Source organism: Doryrhamphus excisus, chromosome 10, assembly GCF_030265055.1.
Source record: "Doryrhamphus excisus isolate RoL2022-K1 chromosome 10, RoL_Dexc_1.0, whole genome shotgun sequence".
Taxonomy (NCBI): Eukaryota; Metazoa; Chordata; class Actinopteri; order Syngnathiformes; family Syngnathidae; genus Doryrhamphus; species Doryrhamphus excisus.
In genome coordinates this window covers 15,291,765-15,308,646 of record NC_080475.1, presented here as the reverse complement: position 1 = coordinate 15,308,646, position 16,882 = coordinate 15,291,765, and the positions used below count along the sequence as shown (strand labels likewise).

At 40.9% G+C, this 16,882-nt stretch overlaps 1 protein-coding gene across 3 annotated transcripts in view; it reads right to left on the bottom strand.

The window, feature by feature from the left end:
• nphp4 (nephronophthisis 4) overlaps positions 1-16,882 on the bottom strand; it is a 93,974-nt gene that overhangs the window by 44,255 nt on the left and 32,837 nt on the right. For 2 of the 3 annotated variants that reach the window (XM_058083831.1, XM_058083832.1), the window contains exons 9-11: positions 5,948-6,199; positions 5,734-5,857; positions 2,897-2,946 (exon numbers count right to left, since the gene is read on the bottom strand). In XM_058083831.1, coding sequence (XP_057939814.1) covers positions 2,897-2,946; positions 5,734-5,857; positions 5,948-6,199 — 426 coding nt within the window. The remainder of the gene's footprint in view (positions 1-2,896; positions 2,947-5,733; positions 5,858-5,947; positions 6,200-16,882) is intronic. The other variant, XM_058083833.1, reaches the window with a different exon arrangement.

The window sequence follows — 16,882 nt, the reverse complement described above, 5'->3', positions numbered from 1 at the left end:
AAGTGGAATCAGATTTTTTTCTAAAACTCCTCCAAAAAGGGATGGAAACCAAGTAAGTATAATTAACTAAACCTTGGGATGTCTTATCTTAGTATTCCAAAGGGTCTGCCAAGAAGGCAATTAAAAGCTTCCTTTCAGATTTCTAAAATAATACTCTTATAACAATGACAGGATGATGTATTATTATGTCTGTGCATAAAAATACAAGTTAAAGCTGGTCAATTATAACATGATTGTCCCTGTCAACCATTAAACTAGTAACTAAAGATTAGGGTTGGGTATCTAGTCACGAGCATCGATCGGAACCGGATTAACGTTGAGATTCTCTTGGGATATTTTGTATTCAGATTCACAGTTTGAAAGCCCACAGAGCCGCGAACATTCTCCATGCATTGTTATGATGCAAATGTATTATGCTTTTGAACACCTATTGTTTTGAGAATCCATATTCTCAAAACTTTCTCCAGCAATTAGCTAGAAAAACTCTGACACAAAATGGGCAGTGAGTCGCTGTTGACAGACTCCACTGCTTATTGGGGTGTCTCTGGTTCTACCATATCTTACTTATTGTGTGGAAATATGGGGTAATAACTACAAAAGCAATCTTCACTCACTAAATGTACTGCAAAAAAGGTCAGTAAGGATAATTCATAATGCCGCCTCCAGAGAACATACTAACTCCTTATTTCTAAAATCACAAATACTTCAACTTGCTGATATAGTTCATCTTCAAACAGCTAAAATAATGCATAAGGCTAAAAATAACCAATTACCTAAAAATGTCATTCAATACTTCTCTACAAGAGAGGAGAAATATGATCTCAGGGAAGAACTACATTTGAAACACTTATATGCTAGGACTACGTTAAAAAGCCATAGCATTTCAGTATGTGGAATCAAACTATGGAATGGATTGAGTAAGGAAGTCAAACGATGCACAACGATGAGCCAATTCAAGAAACAATACAAGCAGTTGATGTTTGCTAAATACAAGGATGAAGAGTCTTGAACCAGTCATGATGTGCCATATATATCACTATATTGACACTTACTATGGTACCCATTATGTCATTGGATGGTCATATCACCTTCGGTACTTCGGTACGGGACAAAAAATTACAAAATTTAAAAAAAAAAACAACCTTAAACTATATTAGGAAAGCAGGAAGTGAACAAATGTAACAGTTACTGATTGTAAAAGTACCAGATGGAGGGGTAGGATTTAATAAGCTTTGCTTCTTCCTACTCCTTTTGGACATGTGGAACTGTGAACTGATTATGGGATGCACTCAATTGTAATCTGATGCATGTTCAAATGAAATAAAACCATTACCATTCAACTTCAAACCAAAAAGTGAAAATTATTCCCTTAACGCAGGAATGAGGTTGAATAACTAGTCAGTATCAAAGGCAAGTGAAAATGGTCAATCTTGTCAATGGCAGCAACACGATCTCACACCTCCGAACTGCAGATCATGGATAGGCATGACCGTGAAACCCGGCCACAACTTGATGCAATATATCATCAACACTGACAAAGTGAATGTCTGGCCCAAATTGGCTATAAATACAACAGAGCCATCAGCATTCTGCACAACCACAAGCAGAGAGACAAAAATCAATAATGTATGCAAGCATGAGAAAGTTGTCAGACAAAACAAAGCCTGCCGAGAGAGTCAGAAAGACAAAGTCTTGTTTACGCTTGCCGTCCCTGGAAAAAAAAAAAAAAAAAGGACACCGTTGATTAATCAGTGCTTGACAGCCATGTTGACGAAGAGAGGGGAATTTGTCAAACAGTAAAGTAAAATGGTTTTAGTTGGTTGAAACGAGTATTTTCACGGCTGTGTCTTTGAAAGCAGAGGAAGGCGGAAACAAAGAGTGCATTTGTGTCTACAAACTAGTCAAGATGAATTTTAGGGTGCCAACAGCAATGACACAGCTTCACACGTTCACACTACTGTTTCATCCGTCTATGCAAAGACTTGGCGCCATTAGGATGATAGATGGATACATAGCAGGATCGATTTATGGTGTGCACACTCACAGCGGTGACAATCATGACTCGGGCTTCACACTCTTCACACTTCCTCAGCCTTTCATATAAGGTGCAGGAGACGTACACACACAAGACGTGTGCGCTTCAGTCATCAGTTGGCTGATGGATCAGCTGACACATCTTCCAAGTTCACCCACAAAAACGCTGCTTGACCAAAACAATGTCTGCGCTAATTAGTAGCTTCTCGTTTGTTTAACAACCATATCAAAAGACATCATGGGAAAGATTTCAGATGGGTCAAATTCATTCATTCATTCATTTTCTACCGCTTTTCCTCACGAGAGTCGCGGGGGTGCTGGAGCCTATCCCAGCTGTCTTCGGGCGAGAGGCGGGGTACACCCTGGACTGGTCGCCAACCAATCACAGGGCACATATAGACAAACAACCATTCACACTCACATTCATACCTATGGACAATTTGGAGTCGCTAATTAACCTAGCATGTTTTTGGAATGTGGGAGGAAACCGGAGTACCCGGAGAAAACCCACGCATGCACGGGGAGAACATGCAAACTCCACACAGAGATGGCCGAGGGTGGAATTGAACCCTGGTCTCCTAGCTGTGAGGTCTGTGTGCTAACCACTCAACCGCCGTGCTGATGGGTCAAATTATTTAAGTAATTAATATCATACTGAGCTAGCGAGCTAATTGCTGTGTGGAGCATGATGGCATCACATGAGCGTCATTATCACCAGTCGGGACGATGTAATCGTACATTTTTAATTCCAGCATTATTTCACATACAATGCTAAACTATTCCTTCATGTACAGTATATGCTACAATGATAATATGGTGATTCATTTTTCTTTCAATGTGGGCAATACTTGAAGACGCTTACCTTGGGGCCACGTGACGATTCTGGAAGAGTTCCTTGATTGTAATTTGGACCTGCAAAAAAAAAAGATGTCTGAGGTGCATTCAAAGTAGCATAAGCAATGTAAAATGAATCCTGATTTGGATTTACTGTAGGTATCATGGTGTGTTTAAAACCCCAGCAATGGTTCCTTGCTTTGTTGCCATGGTAATTCGAAAATGAAAGCTTCCCCCTTGCATCTCTTTGTCCTTCCTACTCAACTCAACGTGGCTCTCTGTGCTGGAGCTGGACTGGTCTTTTGGAAATGGCTTGGTCTGCCTGGGGTTTCACACTGGAGCTCTCATCTGTGCAGACAACATGCACACAGAGCTACGCTGGTTCTATGTCACATATTCTATGTCACTCTTCTTATAAAGAGACATTTGGGATTTAGGAATGTCTTTTAGCTCACAAGACGGGACTATGCATATATCCTGTTTCTATACGGCTTATGCTCCTTCGGACGAGAGGCGGGGTACACCCTGGTCTGGTCGCCAGCCAATCACAGGGCAAATAGACAAATCATTCACACTCACTTTCATACCTATGGATGATTTAGAGTCGCCAATTAACCAAACAAGTCTGACTTTTTCACCGTTATTTTATGACCTTTGTTCATGTACTACTTTTATTTTTTTTTTTTTCCTCACAATGTACTTGAATTATTTGGCAATTTTTGTGACAATTCTGATTATTTTTCCTATAAACTTTTCACTTTATTTCAAATATAATTTCAGATTTTTTTCTCATAATATTGTAACAACCAAGTTTAGAGACAGCTACTTCCCCCTGGCCATCAGACTGCTGAATGCCAAATAAGCCCCTCTACCTGCCCACACGCACAACCAAAACTTTAAATTATTATTATTTGTTCAAAATTATTTAAATTATTTGTACAAATTACTGTTTACCCTGTATATTGTTGTTCATATTTGATGATCTAATTAAAAAAATGTTTGCTTTATTTTTATTTTTCTTTACTTTTCTGATTTTGTTCTTGTTTTCCAAATTGTTCTTGTTTTGCAAATTTCCATTTTTCTTAAATGGTTGATTTTATTTTTTTTTATTTTTTTCATAATATTTTGATTTACTTCTCATAATATCTTAACTTTAACTTTGTTAATATCATGAATTGTTCACGTTAATATCATTGTTTCTTTCCTAATACTCCTCTATAGAGTTTAAATCCCATTTGCTTTTGTGAAGCTCAACTACTGCAAATGTTCAATCAACTAAGACATTTCTAAAAGTGGACACAAGCTGTCTGCAGGAAGAAAAAGCCATGCATGAACACAAACAAACCGTCAGAGATGATTAAGTGTCTCGATTTAAAGAAAGCATTTTGTTGCACCCCTCTAAACACGTGCCTGGATCATTCAGAAGTGGTTCTTCTGAGGACACTCCAGCAAATAGACTCTGCCAATCGGCCGTTCTGGCCTGGTCATCACTATTCTTTTGTCTCCCACAATAAGTTAACAGCTCCATTAATGGACCCAATCAGTGAGCATAAGGCTCGGGCCCACTGAAATTCTTCTGTCATTGAAATTGAGTGGCTGTGTGTATAGTGTTTACTATACGTTCTTAATCTATTCACTGCCAAACACCAAGCAAATACGCTAAGCAGTTTGGTTGGGGGGGGTTTGGATTCAGTAAGATGCCAGGAGTGGCACATCATTTATCTTCAGCTGTGTGCAGGATGTGGAATATCTAATCAGGACTTTAGAGCTCAGGAGTTATTTTTAGAGGGAAATTATGTTTAATTGGGAAAATGCACCTCAGTTGGAGAAATCCGTTTTGATGTCCTACCGAAGTTACAGCTCCACACCTAATCGCTTCCTTAAAATCACTTATGCGAATACATTGCTGCTTTGATTGAATTTAATGATATCACAAAATGGCTAAACCACCACTTCATTCATTCATTTTCTACCGCTTTTTTTCAACTTTTTTTTTATTAACTTTGCATAGAAACGGCTAAATGTTACTCAGGTTGAATTCACAGGTTCGCCAACTCCTGATTCATGAATCTATTCATTCATTCATTCATTCATTTTCTACCGCAAAGGTTGCGGGGGTGCTGGAGCCTATCCCAGCTGTCTTCGGGCGAGAGGCGGGGTACACCCTGGAGTGGTCGCCGGCCAATCACAGGGCACATATAGACAAACAACCATTCACACTCACATTCATACCTATGGACAATTTGGAGTCGCCAAATAACCTAGCATGTTTTTGGAATGTGGGAGGAAATCGGAGTACCCGGAGAAAACCCATGGGGAGAACATGCAAACTCCACACAGAAATGGCAGAGAGTGGAATTGAACTCGTGTCTACTTGCTGTGAGATCTGCGCGCTAACCACTCATCCGCCGTGCAGCCCGCTGCTATTCAACAATCAATAATCTTTATGTTTCATGATGGCTGGGAGGGTGGAGCGGTTCGGACTAAAAGAGTACCCAATACTGATAATCATGTTGATTTGCACTTCAATGGTGATGGGTTTCCTTTTCTTTGTCACACTGCCACTTGGGAGAGAAGTCCAAAATTTTAACTAAAAAAAACAGTGTTGGGCTATGCGGGCATATTACGTCCGTTTAACATCTCTTACGTATAAAAAAATTACCTGTTTACCCAACAAGACCTGTCAACAATCCATTTTACCAATAATATTTTCAAAATTGTTAGTTTGACACGATGCAATGGTGGCACCAACACTCCTCTTTGAGTCTGCAGAATAATTTGGAATTAAACCAACTAAAGTCTTCACTCCTGTTGTTCTTTTGGAGGTTTATCACAAATGTCTACTGGAGTTAGTGTGATATTTACTTTGGGGAGGCGAGGAGGAGGATCTTCTCTGACCTGGCACATCTTCCGGCTTTCTTCTCAGAGGCGTTTTTGGGCTTGATGACACCTTATCCTCAGTGGATGACAGCCGGAATTTGATTAAATCCTAAAAAGTAAACGGGTTAATTTAAATTTATATAACATCCTTCGACAAAATGTCAGATGTGACTCTTTTAAGGTGAAGAACTGAACACACCTGAGTCTTTGCTTTCTTGGACAAGTGCGTTGTTTCATCCTTAGTTCCCTGAGGTGTGCCTGAAGGTGGTGCGGGGCTCTCAATCTGGGCTGTGCTGTAGACCATGACTCCAAGAGGGTTTGGGTTTGCACCGCCTTGCAGGACCAGCTGTGTCTCTTCCCCCTTCCAGTCCGTCGCCTCCTGGAACGGACACAACATTGCCCAACGGAGGCTCTGCAGGAAAGCTGCCCGGGATGTTGACGTAGTCGACAACTGTGTGATAGAGGAAGAAAAAAAAACACATGACAGAGCTGTTAGACATTGAAATCAATAAAGTTGCTTCATTGAATGACACCGAGCTGCATCATTGTTTATTTATGTTTTTGTCTGGTAGTTTCACAAAGGCTTAGAACAGTACTCCCTTTTAGAGTAATGACAAGAGTGAGAGGAAAAAAATGCAAGCATCAAAATAATTCATCATGCTCACTGTAACTAATTAATGTTAAATTTGTGAGTTCCACCCAAAATGAAACTTGGCAGCTGTGTCCGCTATTGTCAAATAAAGTTTAGTTAAAAACCTCCATCCTGTACTGCGAACTAATCTAAATGAGTGCTGTTTAGTTTATTTTCAATTTTCATTTACATTTATTCTGATGAGCGCCAACATTTAAGAGGTACTCGCTATGCACATGTGCCACCAATTCACAGTAATTCATGGAAATTAGTTGTGTAGTTTTCCCTAATCTTGCTAAAAGCATCCTTTTAAAAGGTGCACCTGACAGAATGAATTACCATTTGATGTATAGACCCCAATTATAAGACTAGATGATGCAATCTCAGCTTCTGGAAAGCTGAAGCGAAACTGAAAGGCTTTGAAAAGGTGCAAAAATCTAAATTTAGAATGAACGCAAGAGCCGTTCGGAAACTGAAGCTGGACTGAAATGCTGTGGAAATATGATAAAACATAGAATAAAAGTGCCCGCAGTTGTTGACATGCATTAACGTATCATTCTGACAATTTAGCAGTGAATAACACGTCTCCAACCTCCAACAACAAAAACTTACCAGATCAATACCTTCAATAAGGGCATATCTGGATTTCCACAACCCTTGGTAGTTTAGCAATGACACTGACTTTTTTTGTATTGTGTTTACAAGCACAGGTGGCAATTCTCTAAACTGTTATTGATACTCCTCTGTACTGTAGAGGACACCTAAAATCTCGACTTTTGGAAAGCTTTGTTGTGGATGAATATGATTTACGGTCCAACCCAACACACCTCCATATGAAAAATCCTTGAAAAGTCAAAACAAAAGGCCTTTAAAGCTTTAAATCCTCCACATGGGACTGACTGCAGCTTTTTGCTGAATCGATTAATAAGCTAGTCAGCTTCATACGAGTGTAATCAATCACAGGTAGGCCGGTGCGGAATACACAAGGAGGCTGATAGTGCACATTGTTCAGAGCAAAGTGGCGCCCATAATGGTTCACACAATACTTAACAATTCCTCTGAGCCTATTTCATTACACAAAAGAAGTCATGCCAACAGTAGTCTTAGCGGCCGATAGGTTTAACTGACCTGGAGGATGGCTGTCCTTTATTTAGTATCCTTTAATATAGTTCATTTTTGTAATTTCACACTGTTGACTGAAATAGTCCACCAAATGCAGGATGCCACGAGATTGCCGTTATTGGGGCGGCTGAACATTGTCAGTAGAGACAAAATTTCATCAGTGTTGCTGCAAGAAATATTGTGCAAAATACAGCATGTAAAGACGAGTTTATGCACAGCTCAAGTTTGTCGTAGTTTATTTTTAGGAGACACTGCAGTCATCAGAGCACTGTTTCCTTTGGAATTTCTGAGACAAACTACATTTCCCAGCTGCCTTCAGGCGAGAGGCGAGGTACACCCTGGACTAGTCACCAACCAATCACAGGACACATATAGACAAACAACCATTCACACTCACATTCATACCTATGGACAATTTGGAGTCGCCAATTAACCTAGCATGTTTTTGGAATGTGGGAAGAAACCGGAATTTCCGGAGAAAACCCACGCATGCACGGGGAGAACATGCACACTCCACACAGAGATGACCGAGGCTGGGATTGAAATCCGGTCTCCCAGCTATGAGCTCTGCACGCTAACCACTCGACCACCGAGCTCATCGTTGTGCATTGTTTGAGGTCCTTACTCAATCCATTCCACAGTTTGATTCCACATACTGAAATGCTATGGCTTTTTAACGTAGTCCTAGCATATAAGTGTTTCAAATGTAGTTCTTCCCTGAGATCATATTTCTCCTCTCTTGTAGAGAAGTATTGGATGACATTTTTAGGTAATTGGTTATTTTTAGCCTTATGCATTATTTTAGCTGTTTGAAGATGAACTATATCAGCAAGTTTAAGTATTTGTGATTTTAGAAATAAGGAGTTAGTATGTTCTCTGTAGGCGGCATTATGAATTATCCTTACTGACCTTTTTTTGCAGCACATTTAGCGAGTGAAGATTGCTTTTATAGTTATTATAGTAGAGAGAAGTATAAGGTAGAGAGAAGTACTGATCTATACTTCTGAATGTTGTCAGAAAAAGTCTGCAATCTCATTCACCGTTCAAGCTTTATGACTTCTGCACTTTGGGAGTCACTGCTCACCGGTCAATGTTGCACACAGGAGGCTGTCGCTCTGAGAATATAGTACAATTTACGCTCGGTGCGCACTGGGCTTGCGGATATCTGCTTTGAGTCTCTGCGGACGTCTTTCCGCTTGAGTATGTTTGGGCCTTTACAGAACATGATGGCTGTCCAGCCTTATCAGTCAATAATAGACCATCAGTTTTCAAAATAGGGATGTCCAATATATTTGATATATTGGGTCGATATCAGCAAAAATTGGCCTGCAGCTAAACATCTTTGAGAAAAATAAAGACTTTTCAAACGTAATGGCGATGTCACACTTCAGAGACCCCTTAAGTTTATGATCCGGGGTCTGCCTGGCGACTCCAGACATGCGAACTAGAGAACTGTCACCATGATTGTGGAGCTTTTATTTTATTTCCATCTGATGAGGCTCTTTAGAGCTTCACATAAATTAAGTTGAGTAGAACGCGGATCAATATTCAATTCTTCTGGAGAAGTTGTTTGTTTCACACCATAATTTGACCTCCCAAGTAGCATAAAAACTATCGCTTACACTCGGTTGTAAGCCATAAAAATAGATAGCAATGAAGTCAATACCTTGGTCTGGAATAAACAAGGCAACTTGTACGGTATTTACAATGTCAGGATTTTACAAAATGATCCAATTAGAAAACTTTATAGCACACGAAGAAAAACAAAAGGGAAAAAAAAACAGCATAAGGAAATAGATCTAACCTGCGTTGCGAACATGTCTCTTCTTTGCAAAGAAAGGAAGCGCGAGCAATGTGACTGTCTAGCACATTCTTGTATTATTCAATGGATACGCTGCTGTGTAGGAGGGATTCGGGGGCAGAAACGCTGGCTGTGCTCTAAGAGAATAGGAGAGAAAAAGCACTGATGGGAGGCCCTTTTCTACGTACAGCCTTGGGGAGAGAGCTTCTATCCGTCCTCAACTTATCAAATGCGTTTACTTATATCCCAGTCGTCGGGATAAGACAATGGCTTCATGTTCAACACTTGGAACGTTACTGTGAATTTAAAGCGCCGTGAGCCAGTTGCAACATATACTATATACTGCATTACATGTTCAACCATGAGTGAGATCACGCAAGTAGTATCTTATTAATGATCAAGCGGAGAGATCATTCAAGCACTGGAATTTCTACACAGAAAAAGAAAGACAATGGCGCACAAAGCTAAAGCTGGTAGCGGCACCAATCTGCTGTTCCTGTGCTTTTTATGCTTGGGAATGATGTGATCTACATATGAACCGCTTAAAGCTGCACGAGCAGCAGGATTAAGGCAATCTCAGTGAGACTCTGGTTTGCAGGCATACAGGGATGGAAGAGTTTCATTCAAAAACTAAATATCACATGCAAGCACGCAGTCCGTTCCAGTAAACGTTTCTGAGAGTGGAGGTGGTGGTGGTGAAGTGCATTGTGGTATGGAAACAATACACTGTTGTGGAGGAGGTAGTTTCATGATGTGGACATGTGTTGGGTCTGGAGGGTCCAACACATGTTGAGTTGCATTGCGATGCAAAGAAATGCACCCATAAAATAGTTTGCATTTCAAACTTTTGTGGGTAGATGTTCCAGAAGTCCAAGAGTTTTCACAATGGAGTTAGTGTGTTTTTACAGCTAGAATATTTCTGTGCCATGGCAGGCTACAGAGACCGCTAAAAAGGAATACAAATTTAGCCACTAATTAGCATTTAGCGAGGAAAGTGTGTTGGTTAACTTCTTGTTACACTTGTATGACAGCTTATGCAATGTGACTTATTATGTTCTCATTCATCACCAAGGGGCTATGGACACAGAAATGTTTTCCAGGTCAAAACGGCAAAGCATTTTATTAGTTTCAACCTCTGATCCACAGGAAGTGGCGTTCCGAGTGCCCAGAAATGTTTTGTAAACGGCTTCCAAATCTGAAAACACCAACACGATAACGATAACGTCACCGACCCTCTCCTTCTACGTTGTTACGTGACCAGAAACGAGCTATGACAACAAAACAACATTTATTCATTCATTCATTCATTTTCTACCACTTATCGCGGGTCGCGAGGGTGCTGGAGCCTATCCTAGCTGTCTTCGGGCGAGAGGCGGGTTACACCCCGGGGTACGGCCTGCTATGCTTCAAGGTCTAAATATGTATTAACTTTGCATAGAAACGGCTATAAATGTTGCTGAGGTTGAATTCACAGGTTCGCCATCTCCTGATTAATTTATTCATTCATTCATTTTCTACCGCTTATCCTCACGAGGGTCGCAGGGGGTGGTGGAGCCTATCCCAGCTGTCTTTGGCCGAGAGGCGGGGTACACCCTGGACTGGTGGCCAGCCAATCACAGGGCAGGCACATATAGACAAACAACCATTCACACTCACATTCATACCTATGGACAATTTGGAGTCGCCAATTAACCTAGCATGTTTTTGGAATGTGGGAGGAAACCGGAGTACCCGGAGAAAACCCACGCATGCACGAGGAAAACATGCAAACTCCACACAGAGATGGCCGAGGGTGATATTGAAATCCGGTCTCCCAGCTGTGAGCTCTGCGCGCTAACCACTCGACCACCGTGCAGCTCACCTGAAATCACTGGTTGTTAGCAGACGAGCACAGTGGTAGATCAGAAGTGAAATGAACTTGATAGGATTTACATCCTACAAACTTTACAAACAAAAGTAGGTAGGTGCCTAAATTTGGGCACCCTTGTTGTTTTATTGATTTGAATACCTTTAGCACTAATTATTAACACAAAATTTGTTAGATAAGCTCCCTAACAAAGAAAGAGTAAGGGTAAGGGAGGTCAATCCTCTCGGTAGAGTCGCAACATGTTAGCCTCAAAACAACTTCAAATGACCTGAAAGCAATGATTGTTCAACATCATGGTATAGGGGAAGAATACCAAAAGCTCGGTCAGATTTCCATGTACAGTTTTATAAGTCAGGGTCCCGGATGATCGGAATTGGAAGCATAAAACCCTAACCCTAAACTTACGCATGCACGGGGAGAACATGCAAACTCCACACAGAGATCGACAAGGGTGGAATTGAACTTGGGTCTCCTGGCTGTGAGGCCCATGTGCTAACAAGTCGGCAGCCGTGCAGCCACAACCCAACATAATAACGAATATTTTGACTGGCATAATTCACCCTAGTCGAATTAGTCAACTAGTTGAACTTGCAAGTTGAACTAAAACTTTAATACCAAGTCTGGTGCTTCGACTTATCCCGATCCCGCACAGAAGTTGATCAATAGCCAATTTCCTCAAACAAAGTGAGATTAGACCGTTGAGCCGGGTGATACACAACGTTCAAAATCCATCATACGTTTTTTGCTGAGCAGAGAAAGCAGAATCTTGTTTTAATAGCGCACTTGTGGAGGAATCGAAATAGAAACAGTAGCCTACGGCACAAACAAGGAAGCACCGGCATTTTTCATAAAGTTGCACTGAAACAATAACAGGCAATGTCACTGCACGCGTAATTGCTCCAACTGGCACAACATTTGCCAGGGAAAGAATCCATCAACCTTGTTTGGAGGTGTAAAACATAATGCTGCAGCATCTCAACACAAATAAAAAGTAGGTTTCCAGAAAGACCTCATGTCTGTCACCTGGAGCCAGAAAAGCAATCATCAAACTTAAGGCAGGGACCTTAAAAATAAAAAAATAAAAAGATACAGGGAAAGAAAATGGGAGCAAAATCACCCAAAGGTGACAGACTGTGAATTCGGAATCACACACTACTGAAACTCTATTATCCCCCAAGATGGGAGGAACTAGCAACAAAGTCATCAAAGTCATAAAAGTGGCATCACTAATGTTAAAGATAATACAATTCAGAGCTGCAGTTTTTTGTTTTTTATAAAGCAAAAAGCTTGCAGTGAGGCGAACTAAAGCCTTAAAGCTACCAGATACCAAGTGGCTACGAAGGCTTCTGTGAGCGCAGCATGAATTAATCCTAAATTAGGAAGACATGCACATTGATGGGAGACAAAGGCTGACAGTTATTACTATTACCACATGTCTTTTGGATTCTGCAAGTAATTATTTTAGCCCAGGACACTGCAGCAGAAGCTCATGTTACTGTATTGTACTTCCTCTCCACGATGAGAAGCCCTGGAGGGAGCGAACGAACATGCACTGAGATCATTAACTTAAGAGCACTAAACCATTCACATTTTCATCCATCTATCTGCATGAGTGCTCTAAATCAACCCAGCAGGGGGACATGCTCTTTTGAGGATGGGAAAATAAGACCTTGTCTTCAATCATGGCTTCAAGGAGAAGGTCTTGTAATGCCTGTTCTATGCTTTTATTTCAGTTGAATATGCATCGTTTTTGACAAGCATTCTTCAAAATAAAAAATAAATAAAAGCTGTACGCTTAGTTTTTTCACTGGGAGCATAGATGCTCCTAAAATTTAGGTGCACATTCTTAGATAATACGATTGTATTATAAATGTCAAACAATGATCCATATAAACTCAGTTCCGTCATAAGGCTTACATCTCCCTGGGATGATGCATGATAGGAATGTATCAGGCATACTACATCCTATATGTACTAATTAGTAATTATGTACACATAATTACTAAGTTACATAATATGACTAACATCACGTCACATGCAATTGCATTACTACTGGACTAATGGGCTTATTTCAAGAGAAAACAAAAAAAATGAAAGGTTGGAAAAATGTATTTGCACCAGTGCTTCCTTTTCCTTTTATCGACATTAGATAGACGGTGTAGACATTGAAAGGGTGAAGGAAAATAAATTTCTGGGGATCACAATAGATGAAAATATGAGCTGGAAACCTCATATTACAAATATACAACATAAGGTGGCCAGAAATATTTCAGTATTGAACAAAGCAAAATTTGTTCTCAATCAGAAATCACTCCACATTCTTTATTGCTCTCTGGTTCTACCATATCTTACTTATTGTGTGGAAATATGGGCTAATAACTATAAAAGCAATCTTCACTCGCTAAATGTACTGCAAAAAAGGTCAGTAAGGATAATTCATAATGCCGCCTACAGAGAACATACTAACTCCTTATTTCTAAAATCACAAATACTTCAACTTGCTGATATAGTTCATCTTCAAACAGCTAAAATAATGCATGAGGCTAAAAATAACTAAATTCCCTAAAAATGCCATCCAATACTTATCTACAAGAGAGGAGAAATATGATCTCAGGGAAGAACTACATTTGAAACACTTATATGCTAGGACTACGTTAAAAAGCCATAGCATTTCAGTATGTGGAATCAAACTATGGAATGGATTGAGTAAGGAAGTCAAACAATGCACAACGATGAGCCAATTCAAGAAACAATACAAGCAGTTGATGTTTGCTAAATACAAGGATGAAGAGTCTTGAACCAGTCATGATGTGCTATATATATCACTATATTGACACTTATGGTAATATGTTACCCGGTAATATGGTAATATGGTACCTATTATGTAATTGGATGGTCATATCACCTCATACTTCGGTATGTGACAAAAATAAAATTAAACAAAACAAAAAACCTTAAACTATATTAGGAAAGCAGGAAGTGAACAAATGTAACAGTTACTGATTGTAAAAGTACCAGATGGAGGGGTAGGATTTAATAAGCTTTGCTTCTTCCTACTCCTTTTGGACATGTGGAACTGTGAACTGATTATGGGATGCACTCAATTGGAATCTGATGCATGTTCAAATGACAGAAAACCATTACCATATTCAACCTAAATATATCAGGATCATCCAGCCCTAGCACATTAGACGTTAACCCATTAAGACATTGCATGTTTTCTTTTTATTGGCATAATAGTTGGCAACACAACGGAGTAGCAAGATAATTGTGCTTGGTTACAGTCAAACATGTCAGCGGTGGTGCCCTTGTCTGGGCTGCATGAGTCCTGCTGCCAATGAGGAGCTGCGGTTCATGGTAATGAACAATAACAGCTGAATGTTGAGTCATTTTCAGTTCATTTCTATCGCATTGTTCCTTGTTGAAATGTGAGGTCTGTGCTTACTAAGATACCTTGTAGCCTATGTCTTGCTCTGGCTTCAAATATGCAAATAAACTAAGGCTAAATAGTTTTCTTATGACCGTTCTTGTTACATACATCTCTGTCTACAGCTGTGTGCAGCTTTGGTGTCTAATGTTACAGTTGTTGCATTTTTTTTTTTGGTCATTTGTTGTCACCTATACCGGGTTGTGTCGTAATTCCTGGCAAATTCAAGTGAGTTATTTCAGCAATTGTGCAACAGGGGCACACTAAGTCAGAGCGTAAGCTTTACACCAGAGTGTGGAAAAGCCATGGCTCCAACAACTTATGTAGGATGTGGTAAAGTCAGACTGAAACAAGCTGCTTTTTTTTTTTTTTTTGTAAAGCGGAGCAAAGTAGCACCAAGAGGACCGATATGTTCATTTGCTTCCAAAATCCACTGCATGACGCAAAGCAGATTGACAATTAACAGTGTCAACTAATTTCCAACCATAGTTCAAGCCTCAGATGGATCCAAAATGCCATTAGCCACTTTGTACAACTGCCGTTATCATTCACGGCAGGATTTAAGCCCCCCCAGAGTGCTGGGCATGGCCTTAGTGTGAGGTGACCATCCACAAAGCTGCTATTAGATGTGCAAACATTATAGCCCCTGTCTGTCTAGCTTCCAGGGGGATGCATCCGTCTGAAGAATGATGGCACTGCTGGCAGACTGTGACAGGGTACGACTCACTCTGGGCCGATCGCGGGTGGAGGGGGGTTGAGGGGGGGGGATTGATGCACTCCTCGGCAGGGGGAGAGCTGACATTCATTTTAATTAGGCAGGCGTAATATTGTCTCTGCGGCATGTAACCTCCCTTGCCTTGTACTCAACTTTTGCTCTTGATGTACGAAAAGTAAGGGAAAGGGGGTGGGGGGTGGGGGGGTAGCGCCTTAAGGTAGGACTGACCTCCAGGGGAAAGACACACAAATCAACTAAATATAGCACTTCCAAATCCCGGTGACCTTACTGTGCTTAAGCTGTTTGATTAACATTTAATTAACATTTACGTGGCATTTCACATCAGAAAACAAACAAAACATAACCTTGAGCGTGAGGTCGACATCAGTGGGAGGAGTTTGAGTGGGTGGTCAAGAAAAGCACCGCATCGAATCGTGGGGGGGATATGATAGTAAACAGGGAATTTTAATGAGGCATCTTTTCATTCAGAAAACATCATTAAGACGTGCGCGGCTCCCATTAAACGCTGTGCATACGGACGCACATAAGCGGCCGAGCACTTCCATATATAACCCATCCTGCATTTCAGAAAAAGGAGGAGGAAATTGCCACAATCTATACAGCATGTAGCTGTCGCGAGCCAATTAAAATCCAAACAAGAGTAGCCCCGAGTAGAGGCTGCACGCCTCCACCTTGAATAAACACAGCCACTGGCCATGTCGCTGCATTGGTCTCCACATCCTCCAGCTGCCTATCAACCCCCTGATATCAGATATTCGGGGTAGCGCTAATGGCGTATATGTATATTTTTTACAATGAACACAGCTATTTATTCCTTATGCAGCTGGTCTTCAGAGCAGCATGCCTGTGAATATTGTCATTCATCCAGGTCATTGTATTCTCAGGGCATTGAATCCACCGCAACTGGAATGTCCTGAAGAAATTCAGGGCAGCAAAGAGCTCTGATAAATTGGCCAGCTCGCTTTGCACGTTTGTATGCCTCTCAGTGTCATTTTCAAAGGTCCACAGAAGCTCACCTTCCCATGGTATATATAACTCAGTCCATTTCTCAGGAGCTTGAACTGCATGCACTACGGCAGCCCCACCGAAACCCCAAAATTATGGCGGGTTGAGAAGCAAAATGTGACACCCAATGTCAGCTGCAAAGCTTTATCTTTATTAGACTACTGCTGGCCATTTGCTATCAATTCAAATTGGATGTGAAAACCTTCTGAGTCAGCTTTGCCTGAATACTTGGGCAACACGTGGTTGCAGCCATCTTAATCATGGTCGCCCGTGACACCCATGAGTGTACCTCACTTGCCAGCATGGCGACAACCTCTCACTGCACCTACCTTGCTCTCACTCTCCTCTTCCACACACAGCTTGCGTTGGTTCATAATGGCCGTTGCAGGCGGTATAAACAAACCTCCCGTTCAAAGTCACTTCTGACATCGGTGTAATGGTGACTAAATAACATGGCTATCAGAACCTTAATGTCTTGCAGGCAGATGCTAAAACCCGCAATGAACAGTTCAACACTTCCTAGTTATCTTCCTCTATGGACCGAT